Below are 18,821 nucleotides of genomic sequence, written 5' to 3'. Positions count from 1 at the left end.
GGAGACTAGTTGATGGCTAATAGAGTTGGGTAGGCTTCTTGTATTCTGTTGTCTGAGGTCTTGTTTACAACATCATATAATATGCGGAAGGGGCGTATCCCATAGTGAGACACTGAAAGGTATGCTTGAAAGAGAACTGGCTTTTTTATTCTTTTATTCTGTTGTCTGAGGTCTTGTTTACAACAGCATGTTTATTGATTGGTTGCTCAATCTGGTTTAGCAGCACTTATGTTATTTCCCTACTATGTCATGTGCAAATCAGTGGGCGGGGCTACAGAACTGGGCGTTGATATTCTTCTGTGGAGACGGAGCTTAACCTATCTGTTACAGGCACATTCCAGAATCGCTGGGTTTGCTCTCAATAAAAGCTTTTATTTCAGTAACAAGGACATTTTCAGTTCTGAAACTTACAGGATATTCTTTTAGCATGGTGATCTCTTATATATCGAAAGCTCAAGAAAAAGCTGATTTCTCATGACCCCTTTAATGTTGTGAACACAGAGTGGGCTGCTGCGGTAGAAGTGCACAATCCAACAACTAAATGATAAGCCTACAGTTTAAAGCTAACTTGCATCTTACTTATACACACTGTGTCCTGCAGCTTTAGTAGCTGTAGTATGGCAGTGCATTGTTCCAGTCACAGCCTGTGTGTTTATCATCTGTGTGTTTGTGTGGACAGTGTCGAGAGTACCGCTCTGAGGTTGATCACGGCTCTGGGGAATTCAGAGGTTCAGCCGCAGTTCACACTCTTCCTCAATGACCCTAAAACGATGCTGTCTGCCGAGTCGGAGGAGCTGAACCGAGCGCTGATCCTCACGCTGGCTCGAGCCACGCACGTCACAGGTATTTCACACCATCATCACAAACACATTACCCAACTGACCTGATGTTTAGCTTGCTCACATAGCATAAATATTTACATAAAGTGCTGGCATTCATTTGTTTATTTCCGTTGTGCAGGCAGCATGCTTAAAATAACTTCTGATAATAATATTTTTCAAAATGGGTTTGTCCTTAACTAATGTGCCAAATCCCCCATTTGTGTGTGTGGTGCAGATTTCTTCACTGGCTCGGACTCTATTCAGGGCACCTGGTGTAAGGACATCCTGCAGACCATCATGAACTTCACACCTCATAACTGGGCCTCTCACACTCTCAGCTGTTTCCCTGCTCCCCTACAGGTACTCACACACACACACACACACTGACTCATAACTGTACTGTGTTTCTCACACCTATGGGTAAAAACGTGAGACTTCATCTGGCTTGAGATCTTGCAGTCTCAATGTAATATCAGGAAGGACATGCAACTGCAATTAATAAACAATGAATGGACAACAGCACTTGATGCTGCCTTGTCTTCATTGCTTGCGTACAACAATACACATAAACCAGTGATTACAAAGTCATCTTTTTTAATGAGTCAGTCTTGAACTCACAAATGACCTGCCTGAATCAGTTTAACAGCTCATTCACTGAATCTTCAGAGTAATGCTAAATAAAGAAACAAACTCACCTACATCTTGGATGGCCTGAGGCTGAGGGTGAGCACATTTTCAGCTAGTTTTCATTTTTGGCTGAACTGTTCCTTTAATTGAATCTATTACAGTTCATGGGTTTGGTTCAGTAAATACTTGGTGCAGCTCAATATATACTTTTTGCACATAAAGTTATGTTCTCCTTTGAATGTATACTCCATTTGACCACATGTATGAACTCAGGCAGTCAAAACATGCACAATGAAAGAGTTTGACACTGTAATTCTAGGCTCATGCACAGACTAATGCGTACATAGTATTGCATGCATGGTCTTAAAAAAAATCAGACTGCAATTGTACAATGCGTAACCTGCTAATGACAAAATTTATCCTATGCATAAATCCCATTATTAGTATCAGAGCTGTCAGTAGGTTATATTGTGGTGATGATTATTCTCACACTTTAATTGCAATTAATGTCACACACCATGTATCCTGTTTCAGTAATTATTATAGGCTACCAAGTAAACCATCAAATTGGAACTGTAATAATTATATAAAACTATTTCAGAATCTTTTATTGGCAAAACTGACAGAGCACAATTCATTTTGATGCATGTAAACTCTCATTAGTTGGCAATTAATTTCACGCTGGATGGATGGATGGATGATTTTGAATTACTTGCATGCATTAATGCTGACAGCTCTAATTAGTATATTCATATATAGTATATTTTGGGCTTTAGAGGCACCGTGGTGAGGAAATTGAACTTTAAAATTGGCTCTATTTTGCCATGGTTAAGAAATGTAGTGCTTCTGGACATCCACTTACCTCTAAGGAATCTTCTGTTGTTTAAAAGCTTTCTGAATAGGGAACATGAGGACTTGGTTTATGTTGGGATTATGTTATTACTGCTTTATAGTGCTTACTGCTGCTGCATTCCATTGAATTTGCAGATATCATATGTTCCCAGAGACAAATGTATAAACACAGTAAAGGATCCTCTGTGTCAAACAGATGTTTGGTTGCACTGAATAGCCTCATTTATCCTCTGCAATTTGTTTGCAAAGAGATGTCTGTTTGCTATTGAAGACGTGCAAAGCTAATAGATGTGTTTTCACTTTGTTTCCTATGAGTTGCCATCTGAGCATTGGTTCTTGAACACTTGTTATGTCTGTGATGTGGATGCTAATATAGTTATTGTTATAGATGTCTGTTTAGTTCTTGGTGGGCCTTTAAAGAGATTCATAATAACTTCACTTCTCTCTTGTGTTAATTTCCCAGGCGTTCTTCAAGCAGAATAACGTTCCACAGGAGAGCCGTTTTAACCTGAAGAAGAACGTGGAGGAGGAGTACAGGAAGTGGAAGTCTATGACTGTTGAGAACGACATCATCACACACTTCTCCATGCAGGGCTCGCCGCCGCTCTTCCTGTGTCTGCTGTGGAAGATGCTGCTGGAGACGGACCACATCAACCAGATCGGCTTCAGGTGCAGCACTCGCGTTTCAGTACATCTCAGTTTTTGAGCTTTGTGATTTATCCATCCAGAGTCTGTTCTTTTCAGGATGTTCTGAATATCTAATGGTTTCTGTTTTATCCATTGAAGAAAGTTGGCACTCTCTCTTTAAACTGGTGATACTTTCTGTGGTCAGTCTGAACGGGGATTAAATTGGTTTCACATTCACATTATTATCAGTGTTGGTGAAGCTCCTTTTTCCTCACTTAATTTGAAGTAGTAACATCCAGCCCTAACCAGTATCATCATTCCATCTTAGTGAACCATCAAAATCCATCAAAAGTGAAATGCTCAGGTTATAGTTTGGCTGTGTTTCCCGAATGCCTCTGTAAAGATAGATTTGTGTTTTATATAGTGAACACAGAAGTTACTGCAATTATAATTGGCTCATTATTAAATGGGGGAGTTCCAGCACACTTAAAACATGCAGTTGTGAAACCTTTACCTAAAAAAGCACATCTCGACCTTGCTGTATTTTCCAATTTTAGATTCTCAAAGTTGCTTTTGTCAATTACAGCAGTTATCCTCCTTGATTGCTTTCGTCTGGCTTTAGACCAAAGTATAGTGCAGAATCAACTCTCTTAAAGGTTACAAATGACATTCTCTTTTCTCTTGACCCAGGTCTGTGCCATTTTGGTATTATTGGATCAGAGTGCAACATTTGAAACCATTGCCCATAGAGTTGTTCTAGAGCGATAACAGAACTGTGTTGTAATCAGGGCATAGTTATACTATGGTTCGCCTCCTACTTAAGTGTTAGAATTTTTTTGCCTTCAGCCCTCCTAGACTGCGGGGTTCCTCAGGGCTCTGTTTTAGTACCTCTGCTGTTTACATTTACATTTCTGCATTAAGCAGGCACTTTTATCCAAAGCAACTTACAGTGCATTCAGGCTATACATGTTTTTTTTATTTTTCTGTTTGCACTCTATATGATTCCTCTGAGCTCAGTTTTTCAGAAATTTAATTTCATCTGTTATTGCTATGCCGATGATACTCAGTTACTTTCCAATAAACCCTGGCAGTAATGGCACAGTTGCTAGTATGGTTTGAACCTTTGGAGAACATTAAAGCCTGTATAGCAAGCATCTAAGCTACTGAAGCTAAGTGAATCTAAACTGAAGTGATGATCCTAGGTTCTCCCAGGACTGCCTCAACTATTCAAGCCCAGTTAGGATCTGTCTCGGCTAATGTTCAGATTTATGTTAAAAACATAATTATCTCTGTTATTCCACAGTATCGTCGAATTAACACTTATGAGTATGGACGAACAAAGTGCTGCACAGAAGAGGTTTACTGTTAAAATTAAAGCATGGAAGAAAGACTTTGTAATTTTTCCTTTAAGTTTAAAGTAAAATTATTATCATAATCAAGAAGCACATTCTACTGTACAGTAGTAATATATTTCTGTCACCGTTTTTATTTTGCCGGGTTGCTGTGAAGATCTTATAGTTTCAGTGTGTATTTTGACGGTAGATTTGTCTGAAAGTAAACAGTGTAAAGCTGCTGCAGAGACTCTCTGAGCAGCTCTGGAGATGAAGTTCATGTGTTCATGTCTCATATAGTGCCACTGAAAACACTGTGAGCGTCTCACGCGTGCTTGAGCTTGTGTAGTAGACCTAAACCACTTGTTTTGTCACACTACTGTCTTTACCAGTGGCACTGCTTCATTAGTGACTTAAGCTGAAATCACTGACCCTGTAGAGGTTTGTGTGTGTTCCTGCACCTCTGGCTGATTTGACGGTGGTCAGCACTCATCTGTCTCTCTTTGAATGGCTGATCTTAGTATGTAGTGTGTGTTTGTGTGGTCTAGTGTCATCACTCTCGGCTGTATAAAGGCTGCTTGTGCTGGGCTGAATGGAGCGGTCCTGTGTGGTCCTCTTTATTCCCCAGTCACGAGCTCTGCCTCATCACACCGCCGGTGCTGCGGGCACAGATGTGTTTAAGGGCTTTCTGACATGTCTGTCTGTTTCTCAGAGCAATCAAAGGCTGCAGGATACACATGCTGTGATATTAAATCACTGAATGTTCAGACTGTCAGATTACAGTAAACACAGACTCAGCATTCAGATGCTTGTCATCCCAGACTGAGTGCTTATGTAATCTGATATTCTCCGTCTCTTCTACTGTCCTGACAGTTTGTTCTGTCCCATGAAGCCGTAATGCTGTTCAAGGTTTCCTTCATCATTTAGTTTTTCATGATAATTTTCCTGAGTACAATTAAGCTGAACACCTTTAAGAGTGCTATATGTAAACAACATAGTAATAAAAATATTCACAGACACATTTTTACTACAATATTAGGGGATTTCATTGAACTTGTACATTATTGTTAGGGGTGCTGTGCTGCACAATATTTTTTCAACATTGATAATAATCAGAAATGTTTCTTGAGCAGCAAATCATCATATTAGACTGATTTCTGAAGATCATGTGACACTTAAGACTGGAGTAATGATGCTGGAAATTCAGCTGCACATCACATAAATAAGTTACATAATAAAATAAATTCAAATACAAAACACAAATTTCAAAACTCCATAATATCTCACAATTTTACAGTTATCATCTACTCTTAATCAAACTCTGGTGTGTTTTCAGTTATCAGCGTCTCTGAATCTCTCTCACTCTACTGAAGACATCCGTGATCACGCGCTCTCTTCTGATGCGTTTCTTCCTGTCAGTCTCTCCGGACTCCTGCTGTCTTCTGTTCTCTCTGCTTTATCTCTGTCTGTCTCTTGACAGACAGCAGCTTTGCTCTGAGTGTTCTCTGAGCCCAGCACGGGCTGATCTCTTGGGATGTGATACTGTAACACTGCCAAAACTCTTTAATACATCGATGGAATGATGGAAGTGTTTATCGAACCCTTAAACAAAAATCTAAAGGGAAGTTTGCATGTGTGTGTTTTGTTGAGTAGCATATTTGATGCTTCAGGGTTTTTTGGCTCAAAAACAGCTACATTTTATTCAGAGACTCAAATTTGTCCAGATTCTGATATTAATATGATAAAAGCAGCCAAACAAACCAGACTGATATCAGATGAATGATAAAGCCTGTCTGTGCTCTCCTCAGGGTGCTGGAGCGCATCGGGGCGCGGGCGCTGGTGGCCCACGTGCGGACGTTTGCAGACTTCCTAGTGTACGAGCTCAGCACGTCTGCAGGAGGACAGCAGCTCAACAAGTGCATCGAGATCCTCAACGACATGGTGTGGAAGTACAACATCGTGACGCTGGACAGACTCATCCTGTGCCTGGTGAGCCCTGACCTCTGACCTCTCACCACAGTCTTACTTCACCTCGTAAACAATGCCTCTCAAATAACGCACGATAATCTGCAACTCGAGCCTGTTTCACAGGTCAGGAGGTTAATTCACTCCACAGTGACGGCTGTATCTGCACACGGTTACTGTTGAAGTTTAGGCATAGTCTTAATTCAGCACATTTCACTAAATAAACACAAGCTATGATATTTTTGGTAACACTCTAATTTGATAGTCCACTTTTAGATGTAATAACTGTAAGTACGGTAACTCTGCATTTATTAGTCAAGTATTAGTTGACCGTCTGCTTAATATCTGCTAGCGCTGTATTTTGATGCTCCCCAATAGAGATTATAATGACTATCAGTATCTTTCAGATCTAGCGATCTAAAAACAATGTAACCATTTTTTAAATGTTTTCATTTCTATGCACCAACATAATGGCAACATGTGCCTACATCAAGTGAGATCTGAGGAGAGAATGCATTGAAAATTTGGGTTTCAAAATGTAATTGTTGCTGTTTGGGCACTGTTTCTAGACGACTAATGAAATAACAGTAAATGTGTGTCACTGATCATGATCTCATTGTCAAAACAGACACATTAAATACTGAGACTCTGGGACTTCAGTGAGTGAGTGATTATGCAAAGCAGTCATTAAATCATTTGATAAAGACCTAATCAATGGAAAATAAACTGCATTTGTGCCACTGAGGTTTAAATCATCAGAGGCATTATTAAACTCTATTCAAAAGTCCACTTTGATTGGATGTAATTGTTTTCAAGAAGCAGTATGTTTGTGTTTCCAGTGATTCAGTTTTGTGTTTGACTCATGGATTTATTGGCTTGTTAGCGCAGCATGTGAGTAAAGCTGCATGTGAAACACTATCTGTGTGTCAGAAGCTAACAGCTCGACTGCTGATCAATCAGCTTCCTGCTGTACTGAACATGCTCCATTTATCAGTCCGATCGAGTGACACCGACCCTTCCTGCAGTCACAGCGACCCGCTGCGCTTTTGTGCTGTTCAGCCCCGTCTGAAGAGCAGATCCTGAAGAAAATCACTTGACACACACTGGAAAGCATTTCCTGAGAGCTCTGCTGTCTTAACACGCTACACTGAACAAACGCTTCCAAACAAATGCACTGAAGGTTGTGTGTTTTCACGCAGGCGATGAGGAGTCACGAGGGGAACGAGGCTCAGGTCTGCTACTTCATCATCCAGCTCCTCCTCCTCAAACCCAACGACTTCCGCAGCCGCGTCAGTGATTTCCTGAAGGAGAACGCTCCCGAACACTGGCTGCAGAGCGACTGGCACACCAAACACATGACCTACCACAAGGTAACACACACACACACACACACACAGCCTGCTACACGCTAACAACACGGGGTTCTTCCCCAGATCAGCTCAGCTCCACTCCGTCATGCTCTCAGCTGTCAAGAAAAGTTCAGATCTCATGGACTCATTTCAGAGTATTGCATACTGTAAATAATTATCTTGATTTGAATGTCTTTCTCTTTATCACCTGTGTTTTTAGAAGATTGTCAGTACATTATTAGTGTAAAAAACTGATTTTAGTACTTCAGTAAGTTGGTATATTAACATATCAGTAAATGTACAATATGTGACCCTGGACCACAAAAGCAGAATTTTTTTATCTGAAAGCTGAATAAATAATCTCTCCATTGATGTCTGGTTTGTTAGGAGGACAATATTTGTCTGAGATACAACTATTTGAAAATCTGGAATCTGAGGGTGCAAAAAAAATCAAAATATTGAGAAAATCATCTTTAAAGTTGTCCAAATGAAGTTCTTAGCAATGCATATTATTAATCAAAAATTAAGTTTTTATATATTTACAGTAGGAAATGTACAAACTATCTTCATGGAACATGATCTTTACTTAATATCCTAATGATTTTTGGCATAAAAGAAGAATCTATAATTCTGACCCATACAATGTATTGTTGTCTATTGCTACAAATATACCTGTGCTACTGATGACTGCTTCTGTGCTGCAGGGTCACATATTGTAAATTTCAGCTAAAGCTGTAAAAACTAAAATGTTGCTACCGTATTTTTTTACAGTAAGGTTCTACAGGTTTTTTTTTAACAGTGCAATGGACAGTAATAACAAGACTAACAGCAAGCGCTACCATAACTACAATAATATTAAGTATAAGAAGTACAGTAGTTAGTAGGGTTAGTATTTGTTTCAGCATTTGTATGCATTCAGCACTATGATTGACTGACATGACCAATACAATCTCTAGAATCTGGGGAAGAAAACAAACAAACACAATGGCACATTAGATAATGGCAGCAGCAGTGTCCATAAAGCACTTACAGCAAATTATTGGAAAAATGTGTGTCTCAGCTTTCCCATCCATCCACTACTGACTACAGACAAAACAAAACGAACTAGAATATACAGTTGTGCTTGAGCATGTCTCTAACAAACTTTCACTGATCCAGGGATTATTCCTCCTCAGAACTCTCTGTTCTTCTGACCGTACTGCGCTTGGTTTAGTGAGCGTAATGCCCTTCACTCTCAGACAACCTCTTACCAAGCTTTCCAAACTGTGCAGATACATTGTTCTTAAGTGTCCTGCCAAGGGAAATAAATAATGAAGTGACCTGAGCAGACACAGCAAACGCTGGCCACCCCAGACACTGTACGGTTCAGCAGTGTCCTCTCACAGATGTACATTAGTTATGGATTGGTGTTTACAACTATTCTTGACCTTTAGAGATGAAACAGAAAACATCTCAGTTCAAGATATCTCATAATCCCAAACAAAACTAAACTGAAATGTCATAAGCACACACTTATTATCCCCCTCCCATCTTCACTTCTCTGTGGCATTTTAAGGAGAGATTGCTTTGACATTTCATCTCGAGTATTTGTGCTGAATGGCAAACAACATAATTCAGCACACAGTTTGACCTGATCTGACCCGACCATGATGTTCAATCCAAGACCAAAGCCAACATGTGAGCTCTCTGAGTCTAGAAGAGTTCTCGATGTTTATCAGTGCACTTGGTAAAGTCCTCGACAGCTGTTCTCTAACATGCAGTACAGCTGTTATCTACTGGGAAAACTGCAAGTCTTAAAGGAATAGTTCACCCAGAAATGAAAAATCTGTCCATATTTACTCACCCTCATGTCATGCCAAACCTGTGTGAGTTTTGTTCATTTTAAAAACACATACGGAGGATATTTTGAATGAAACCTGAGAGATTTCTGTAACCATGCAACCAAAAACTTTGATGCTTCAGAAAGTTTATAAAGATGTGGTGAAGTCCTGTGAAGGACAAGATTACTTCATATGATGAACAGATTTAAAGGAATAGTTCACCCAAAAATGAGAATTTGTTCAAAATGTGCTCACTCTCAGGTCATCTGAGATCAGGATGAGTGTGTTTCTTCATCAGATTTGTAGAAATGTAGCACTGCATCAGTGTCTCATCAATGGATGCTCTGCAGTGAATGGGTGCCGTCAGAATGAGAGTCCAAACAGCTGATAAAAACATCACAATAATCCACAAGTAATCCACAGCACTCCAGTCCAACAGTTAACATCTGGAGAAGACAAAAGATGAAACACATCCAGCATTAAGATGTTTTTAAACTAAAATACATAGAGTTCATAATCCATAATAACACTTCCTCCAGTGAAAAAGTGTTCTGGTGTGAATCAGGAGAGAAATCTGGCGTGTTTAATCAGCTCTAGAAAATCTGCACAGATCAAGCAGCGTTTTATGGATAACAGCTCTAAAAAAACTAATGCTGGATGACTGGATTCTGATGTGAGAGACAAGTGCTGTGGATTACTTGTGATGTTTAGATTTTTAGCTAATGCTCATTTTTGGGTGAACTATTCCTTAAAACATTTTGCAGTGATGCCCTAGAAGAACAATTGTTGGTTCCCAAAGAAAAACCTGTTAATGACTAATTTTTGGGTGAACTATTTCTTTAATTTACTCTTTTATGCATATATGAACATTGATAAACACATACATGGAGCTCATCAGATATGGTAAATGGACACTCAGATGTGCTTTATGCATGAGAACAAACCTCATTAACCAGAAGACTTAGATTGTGTCCTCATCTGTGTTTTGAATATGAACAGGGTCAGTAAATGATGACAGAATACTTTAAATGGAGGGACAGAAATCTCTCAGGTTTCATTAAAAGTGTCCTCATCTGTGTTTTAAATATATATAGAGGGTCAGTAAATGATGACAGAATGTTCATCTTTGAGTGGTCTGTCCCTTTAAGAGGTATGTAAGCCACCAATAACCTATGACATGCTAACATAAATGTTCAGTTGAATTCAGCCACCAAAACAGGGTTTTGCCAAAACAACAATGTTTTGATTTATTATAGCTGTCTCTGAATGCTAACTTGATTATATTAGTAATGAGCCCCTTCGCTGTGTCCCATGCAGAAGTATCCAGAGAAGCTGTACTTCGAAGGTCTGGGAGAGCAGGTCAACCCTCCCATTCAGCTGCACTCACAGTACCTGCCCATCTACTTCAGTAACGTGTGTCTCCGCTTCCTTCCTGTGTTCGACATCGTCATCCATCGCTTCCTGGAGCTGCTGCCTGTGTCCAAGTCTCTGGAGACGCTGCTCGATCACCTGGGGGGGCTCTACAAGTTCCATGGTGAGAGTCATGACTGGCGCTGGTTCACATCCAGGGAATTAAAAGTGTTAATCTGTTATTATTTATAGTTGAAATAGTTTTTACTGTTATCCTAAAACTGTCTACGTGCAGATCGTCCGGTGACGTACCTGTACAACACGCTGCACTATTACGAGAGACACCTGCGAGATCGCACCAACCTGAAGAGGAAGCTGGTGCACGCCATCATGAGCTCGCTCAAGGACAACCGCACGCCTGGCTGGTGTCTCAGCGAGACCTACCTGAAGTGTGGCATGAACCCCCGGGAAGACAGCGTCTGGATCCCCGACGACACGTACTACTGCAAACTCATCGGGCGGCTCGTGGATAATATCCTTAAGTGAGCAGCCACAGTCAGCGCTGTCACATCAGGAGATGGTGCCTGCGTGAGGAGAACGAAATGGCCTTAAACGAGAACGCAAACTATGCTCTGGCTAGTAGCTATATGAAACACAAAACTGCTATTTATAGATTCTAACAATGCATGGTTATGAGAACACAATCGTAAAAGCAGTTGAATTATGTGTGTGTATATATATATATAGAGAGAGAGAGAGAGACTGATGCATGTTCATAGTGAAGCGTTACACTGTTATTTTACACGTGAGCAGCTCTTGATCAGTCAGTGTTTTCAGTGTCTCAGTCTCTGTTCACAGTAAACGCTGCTCCACACAAACTCTATTTCTGCAAGTGCTGTGAGTTTGAGTTGCTTATAACATGCATTTGAAAATGCAACACACCAATAATCTTCACAAAATGACTTATAAATTTGTTGTCATCAAAATAGAAGATTTATGGTCTCCCTATGGTTTTCTGCATAAATATGAAAGCAAAGACGACCCTTAATATTACTATTGTAATTCCTAAGCCCTCCATAAACCAGCTAATCGAGAACTAATCTAAAGGGATTACTGGAAAAGTACAGGCAGCCAGGTGAGTTTGATCAGCGCTGGAGCTGAGCTCCTGGTTTAAAGTGTCAGATGTTGAATATGGCATGAGAAGAGTCAAGAAACCCTTCCTTAACCCATGCTACCCATGGCAGGTAAATCTCCAGGGCCTTTCCCCAACTGTGACTGGAGGTTTAATGAGTTTCCAAACCCGGCCACTCACGCGCTGCACGTCACCTGTGTGGAGCTCATGGCTCTGGCTGTGCCGGGGAAAGACGTGGGCAACGCTCTGCTCAATGTCGTGCTCCAGAGGTCAGAGTTCATCCCTGTCACCTGTGATCCTGTGTCAGGAGATGCACAGACACACACATACATATGTTACCGTCGTGTGTTGAATGATGAATGTGTGTTTTGCAGTCAGCCGCTGGTTCCTCGGGAGAGCATCACAGCGTGGATGAATGCTATCGGCCTGGTCATCACAGCCCTGCCTGTACGCACACCATCTTCATTCATTTATTTACTCTTGCTCTCATACAGCAGTCAGTTAGCACTGACTTGTGCTAAATGATGCTATGGTTACATGCAGCACTTTAGAGTGTAATTGTCGAGTTCAAAGCAGTGATATTTTAGTATCAATGAAATACTGTTTCAGTTTTAATTAATACTTTTGTGTTATGTTTTTTTGTCTTTTTTTTTGTTTTGTTTTTTGAGTGTTGATATAGTTTTTATAATTGTATTTTAGTTAGGGGCCAAGCACTGAAGGTTCGATGGCACTTATTGTATTCGTTGGTGTCTTCTTCTTCTGCTCTGGAAGTCTATGGCAGCCCATAGAACCGCTTGCGGGAAAGTTTTGAAATTTGGCAAACTGATAGAAGACCATTGCATCATTAACCACAGCAAATTTGGTGTCTCGAACTCAGACACTCTAGCGCCAAAACTCTACAAAAAAAACACTCATGTTTATGCTAATAACTTTTGAACAGTACGGTCTAGAAGGGAAATTATTTTTTAATAGTTTGAAAAAAAAAACTTTTTAGAGCTCGTCCTAGGTGGTTTTTCTAATTTTCACCAAAATTGGCTCAGATCATCTTCAGACCATGCTGGCAAAAAGTTATAGAATTCAAGTCTATTAGTTAAACCATTCTCAAATAACTTATAAACGAATTCGACGAAGAGCATGCAAAAATGCATGTGAGGCTGCATTAATACAGATTGTCATGTTGAGACCAAACTTGGTGTGTGTTATAACAACCATGACCTGAGACTACCTGCACAGTTTTGGCACAGCCCCACCTAATGGTCAGGATATATGAAAAATTACTATTTTTGCTAATAATTTCTCAATGGTTTGGCCAAAAATCACAAAAAAATCACAAATCACTAGATTCACTTCAGAATCACTACACCAACCATAACAAAACCACCACAACATCCACTATGTAATCCACTTAATGAATTGTCGTAAAATGCTATAATTTATGAACACATTGGGGTATCTTTACAGAACTCTGTAAGTATCTTCGTTCTATGCCCTACTGGTACTTAAAAAGTTTCGTGACAGCACCACCTTGTGGTCAAAAGGTATAATGAAATTTACGAAAATGCTAATAACTTTTGCTTGAATTAGCCTGTTGTAATGAGATCTTGATAGATTCCTTGGATCATGCCGAGAACATCGATACCAGTTATGCCATAATTGGCCGAACTTCCTGTCCTCCATTTTGATTTATGTTGAAAACATACTTTTTCAAACTCCTCCTAGACCGATTGTCTGATTTTCACAAAAATCCATCTACAGACAGTTCTGACAAAAAGTGATTGATTTTGTGTTGATAGACAAAACCGTTTTTGCATAGCGCCGCAGCAAATTTTAGGCTACGTCTGAGGCTGTATCTCTGCAAAGCTTTGATATATTGACACCAAACTTTGTGTGTTCCATTGTAAACTCACACAGAACAGACCACATCGATTTGATAACAGCTCCACCTATTGGTCAAACGTGATAAGCCATTAAATCATATTACTAGTAGTTGTATTTATTATGTTTTTCAGTCATTTTGACTAAAATTATTTTAAAATGACTTCAATTACTCATTTCTGCAGTTGGTCTGATGCTTGCTTCTGCAGTGCTTGGCCCCTTAATTGCTGCTTGCAGCTATACTTCTAATTATTTAGTAAACTACAGTAAATTATGAATATTTCCTTAGCAACTAGCTGAATTAAAATGTTTTTTTTTTTTTAATTAAATAAAAAAAACAATTGCTGTATGTCAGCTAGCATTTATTTTATTTCAAGTCTCTGTCAACTCTCTGTCAGGAGCCGTACCGGATTGTGCTTCACGACCGTATCGTGAGTGTGATCAGCAGTGCAGTTCTGAGTTCAGAGACGGAGTGGGTGGGTTACCCGTTCCAGCTGCTGGACTTCACTGCCTGTCACCGATCGCACTCAGAGATGCACTGCAGCTATGTTCTGGCACTGGCTCACGCCGTCTGGCATCACTCCAGCATCGGACAGCTCTCCCTCATTCCCAAGTAAGACCTCACGCCCTTCTCAAAAACACCCTGCACACTGAACCATTCCTCACACCTGCAAGTGGGGCAGAGACACCTTTACTGGCCATAAATACTTCTTAGCAGCCATTAAACTGCATTGTGTCCATTGTTAAAGTTAGGATGCATCCAGACCAATAATCAGTGTCCCTGCGGTTCCTTAAAAAGTGCTGTTTGAGCATAAAAAAGACCTGTAAAGTTACAAAGCTCAAAGTCCACTTCAAATGAAGATATTTTATTTAACAGAAATCACTTTTCAAAAACTACAACAATTTACTCGTTTGGACTACAACACATATTTTCCGGGATTTGTGATATCACAAAGATCGACGAATTGGACGAGACCTAGTTGAGCTGCACTAGAGAAGACAACGAGTGTTATTATCACTTTGTCGGAGACACACTGCCACTTCCCAAGCAGATGAACTTAGAGTGGTTACAATCATCTGGTCTATTTGTTTTTGATGCAATACTTAAACTGAAGCTGGCAGGTGGCTATGGTAAGGGCCGTGACATTTCCTGACCAGGCGCTGAGTGCTGCCAATCACAGCACACAATGGCCCAGCTAACCAATCACAACACACACTGGCCCAGATAACCAATCACAGCACACAATTGCCCAGCTAACCAATCACAACACACACTGGCCCAGATAACCAATCACAGCACACACTGGCCCAGATAACCAATCACAGCACACACTGGCCCAGATAACCAATCTCAGCACACAATGGCCCAGTTAATTTAACAGTGACACATTCTTCCCACACAACAAATCAAAACACACACTGGCCCAGATAACCAATCACAGCACACAATGGCCCAGATAACCAATCACAACACACAATGGCCCAGATAACCAATCACAACACACCCTGGCCCAGCTAACCAATCACAACACACAATGGCCCAGATAACCAATCGCAGCACACACGCTGGCCCAGCTAACCAATCACGGCACACACACTGGCCCAGATAACCAATCACAGCACACACTGGCCCAGATAACCAATCACAGCACACAATGGCCCAGATAACCAATCACAACACACAATGGCCCAGATAACCAATCACAACACACCCTGGCCCAGATAACCAATCGCAGCACACGCTGGCCCAGCTAACCAATCACAACACACAATGGCCCAGATAACCAATCGCAGCACACGCTGGCCCAGCTAACCAATCACAACACACAATGGCCCAGATAACCAATCGCAGCACACCCTGGCCCAGATAACCAATCAACACACAACACACAATGGGCCAGCTAACCGATCACAAAACGGCCCAGCTAACCAATCACAACACACAATGGCCCAGATAACCAATCGCAGCAGCACACGCTGGCCCAGCTAACCAATCACAACACACAATGGCCCAGCTAACCAATCGCAGCACACCCTGGCCCAGCTAACCAATCGCAGCACACGCTGGCCAGCTTACCAATCACAACACACAATGGCCCAGATAACCAATCGCAGCACACCCTGGCCCAGATAACCAATCACAGCACACACTGGCCCAGATAACCAATCACAACACACAATGGCCCAGCTAACCAATCACAACACACAATGGCCCAGATAACCAATCGCAGCACACGCTGGCCCAGCTAACCAATCACAACACACAATGGCCCAGCTAACCAATCGCAGCACACGCTGGCCCAGCTAACCAATCGCAGCACACGCTGGCCCAGCTAACCAATCACAACACACAATGGCCCAGATAACCAATCGCAGCACACCCTGGCCCAGATAACCAATCACAACACACAACACACAATGGGCCAGCTAACCGATTACAACACGGCCCAGCTAAACCAATCACAACACACAATGGCCCAGCTAACCAATCGCAGCACACGCTAGCCCAGCTAACCAATCACAACACACAATGGCCCAGCTAACCAATCGCAGCACACGCTGGCCCAGCTAACCAATCACAACACACAATGGCCCAGCTAACCAATCACAACACACAATGGCCCAGCTAACCAATCGCAGCACACGCTAGCCCAGCTAACCAATCACAACACACAATGGCCCAGCTAACCAATCACAACACACAATGGCCCAGCTAACCAATCGCAGCACACGCTGGCCCAGCTAACCAATCACAGCACACACCGGCCCAGCTAACCAATCGCAGCACACACTGTCACAGCTAACCAATCACAGCACATTTCGTATTTCAGAAGGCTGGCCTTCATTTGATACAGGAACTATTCCAGCCGTTCAGCCAGACTGGGGAGAGAGATGTTGTAATAATGTAAAATATGTGAAAAATTATGTGTTTTTCAAACAACTTAGTATGAGAGCCTGTTCTCGTACAACCCCAAAACAAAATCAAGACTTTGTAAAAGAGCGTAATAGGACCCCTTCAAGTAGTTAAAGAAAAGGATTAATGATCATTTCAAGAGGTTTAAATGCAGGCAAAAAAGCAGTAGTCATGATACGACATCATTTGAATGATCAAACTTTAAAAGCCTGTGATTTCTTTGAATAAATATGAGGGCTGCATGTTCTAAAGTACAAACACAGTGCTGTTGTTTCACAGGCTCTCAGTTTCAGATCGGTTCTCAATGAGTGAATACCACACGTTTATGCCAAGCGAATGCTTATGGTCTGCTGTCGCTGAGTTGTTTACTTTATAGTGTTGTAGTGTGTTGTAGGAGGTTGTGAGATGCATATTTGATCTCACGCATCTGTTTGAAGTAGTGAAGCAGATCCATTTCAAAATTAGAGTACTCAGGCTTGTTAATTCAATTCAATTCAAGTTTATTTGTATAGCACTTTTTACGATACAAATCATTGCAAAGCAACTTTACAGAAAATTAAGTTTCTACAATATTAAGTAGTAGCTTATCAGTGATGACTGTCAGTTTATGTGCATATGGCAGAAATGTACGGAAAAATCAATTAAAGAAACAGAAGAACACTTAACAGTAATTATTATATGATGCAATCAAACTTGTAGCAAAATTTGGTAGTTTTGTATGTTGTTTCAGGGTTGGCATCATCTGAGGTCCTTTATAATTAAAAGTCCCTCGTTATGTGTAGAATCTTTCTTTTCTGTTGATCAATAAAGTGTATCTGGCATTTCATTTCACCCCATCACAGGAAGGAAAGACAATAAACCTTATTTAACACATTGGATTTGACCTGTATCAGCACAATATCTGTAATCTATTTTTAAATGCTTTATTATTGTATCAGCAAAATCTAATATCGCTTGACCGCTATTTTGTATGTAATGGTATATAAACCGATTTCATGACATATTGAATAGAAACGGTCCTGTGTATTTTAGATTTGAAGTTACCCTGTTTTGCTGATAAGCCGTATATGTCCGTGTTGAATTTGTGCCACAGCCTGTTTAATCAAGTGAAAGAATCTGAGATGCATGATTTGAGATTGTATGGGTTTGTTCTGAATGGACAAACAGTATGAGTTTTATTAGTGCAGATCTTAAAAAGCCTTAACTTAGATGTCCTGGTAAATGGATAAATGCTGTGGTTGAGTTGCAGGAGCGGTGTGTGTGTGTGTGTGTGAGGATGAGTCAGTGATGAGCCGAGATCCCTTCACCTGCTGCCTCCACACACTCTTCATCCCACCACAGAACAACACATCACATCACATCCACAGAGACGCTCAGATTGAGCGTGAACACACTTCTGTGCTCGAGTCTGTTGTTCATCTGTGTGTCAGGAATGTCAGAATGCTGCCTGTGCACAAACTGACTCCTCGCTCCTTGTTCATAATGCATTTTACTTAAGTATGATGGATGGTTTTGTATCAGAGTGAATCTGGATTGCTTGAAAAAGATGGATTTCGTGACATCATCTGAAAAGATGTTTCAGAAGCAGAGCAGGTATTGATAAAAGATGATAAAGACAAATTTTTGATTCTGCCCACCAAGGCTGCATTTATTTGATCAAAAATACAGTAGAAACAGTAATATTGTGAAATATTATTATAATTTAAAACAGCTGTTCTCTCTGTGAATATGTGTTAAACTGTAATTTATTCCTGTGATGCGCAGCTGTATTTTCAGCATCATTACTCCAGTCTTCAGTGTCACATGATCTTCAGAAATCATTCTAATATGATGATTTGCTGCTCAAGAAACATTTCTGATTATTTTCAATGTTGAACACAGTTGTGCTGCACAATATTTTTGAGGAAATTGTGATCCATTTTATTTTTCAGGATTCACAGATGAACAGAAAGTTCAAAAGAACAGCATTTATTTGAAATAGAAATCTTTTGTAACATTATAAATGTCTTTACTGTCACTTTTGATCAATTTAATGCATCCTCACTGAATAAAAGTATACATTTCTTTCAAAAAAACAATCATGCTGAGTCCAAACGTCTGAGCGGTGGTGTGTGCTGTGAGGTGTCAGGCCTCTGTTTGTTTTGATGTGTCTGTGCTG

General features: G+C 40.7%; 1 protein-coding gene across 1 annotated transcript in view; it reads left to right on the top strand.

Moving 5' to 3' along the window:
- Positions 1-18,821, top strand: part of LOC109079377 (mediator of RNA polymerase II transcription subunit 23-like) — a 64,009-nt gene that overhangs the window by 33,821 nt on the left and 11,367 nt on the right. Inside the window, exons 17-26 of the mRNA XM_042777210.1 lie at positions 680-843; positions 1,057-1,181; positions 2,764-2,969; positions 6,067-6,247; positions 7,423-7,593; positions 10,710-10,926; positions 11,038-11,274; positions 11,978-12,143; positions 12,249-12,321; positions 14,148-14,362. Of these exons, the coding sequence (XP_042633144.1) occupies positions 680-843; positions 1,057-1,181; positions 2,764-2,969; positions 6,067-6,247; positions 7,423-7,593; positions 10,710-10,926; positions 11,038-11,274; positions 11,978-12,143; positions 12,249-12,321; positions 14,148-14,362 (1,755 nt within the window). The remainder of the gene's footprint in view (positions 1-679; positions 844-1,056; positions 1,182-2,763; positions 2,970-6,066; positions 6,248-7,422; positions 7,594-10,709; positions 10,927-11,037; positions 11,275-11,977; positions 12,144-12,248; positions 12,322-14,147; positions 14,363-18,821) is intronic.

This window comes from Cyprinus carpio, chromosome A20 (genome assembly GCF_018340385.1).
Source record: "Cyprinus carpio isolate SPL01 chromosome A20, ASM1834038v1, whole genome shotgun sequence".
In the NCBI taxonomy this organism is placed as follows: Eukaryota; Metazoa; Chordata; class Actinopteri; order Cypriniformes; family Cyprinidae; genus Cyprinus; species Cyprinus carpio.
The sequence above is the reverse complement of the archived record's forward strand: the minus strand, read 5'-3'. Positions and strand labels throughout refer to the sequence as shown.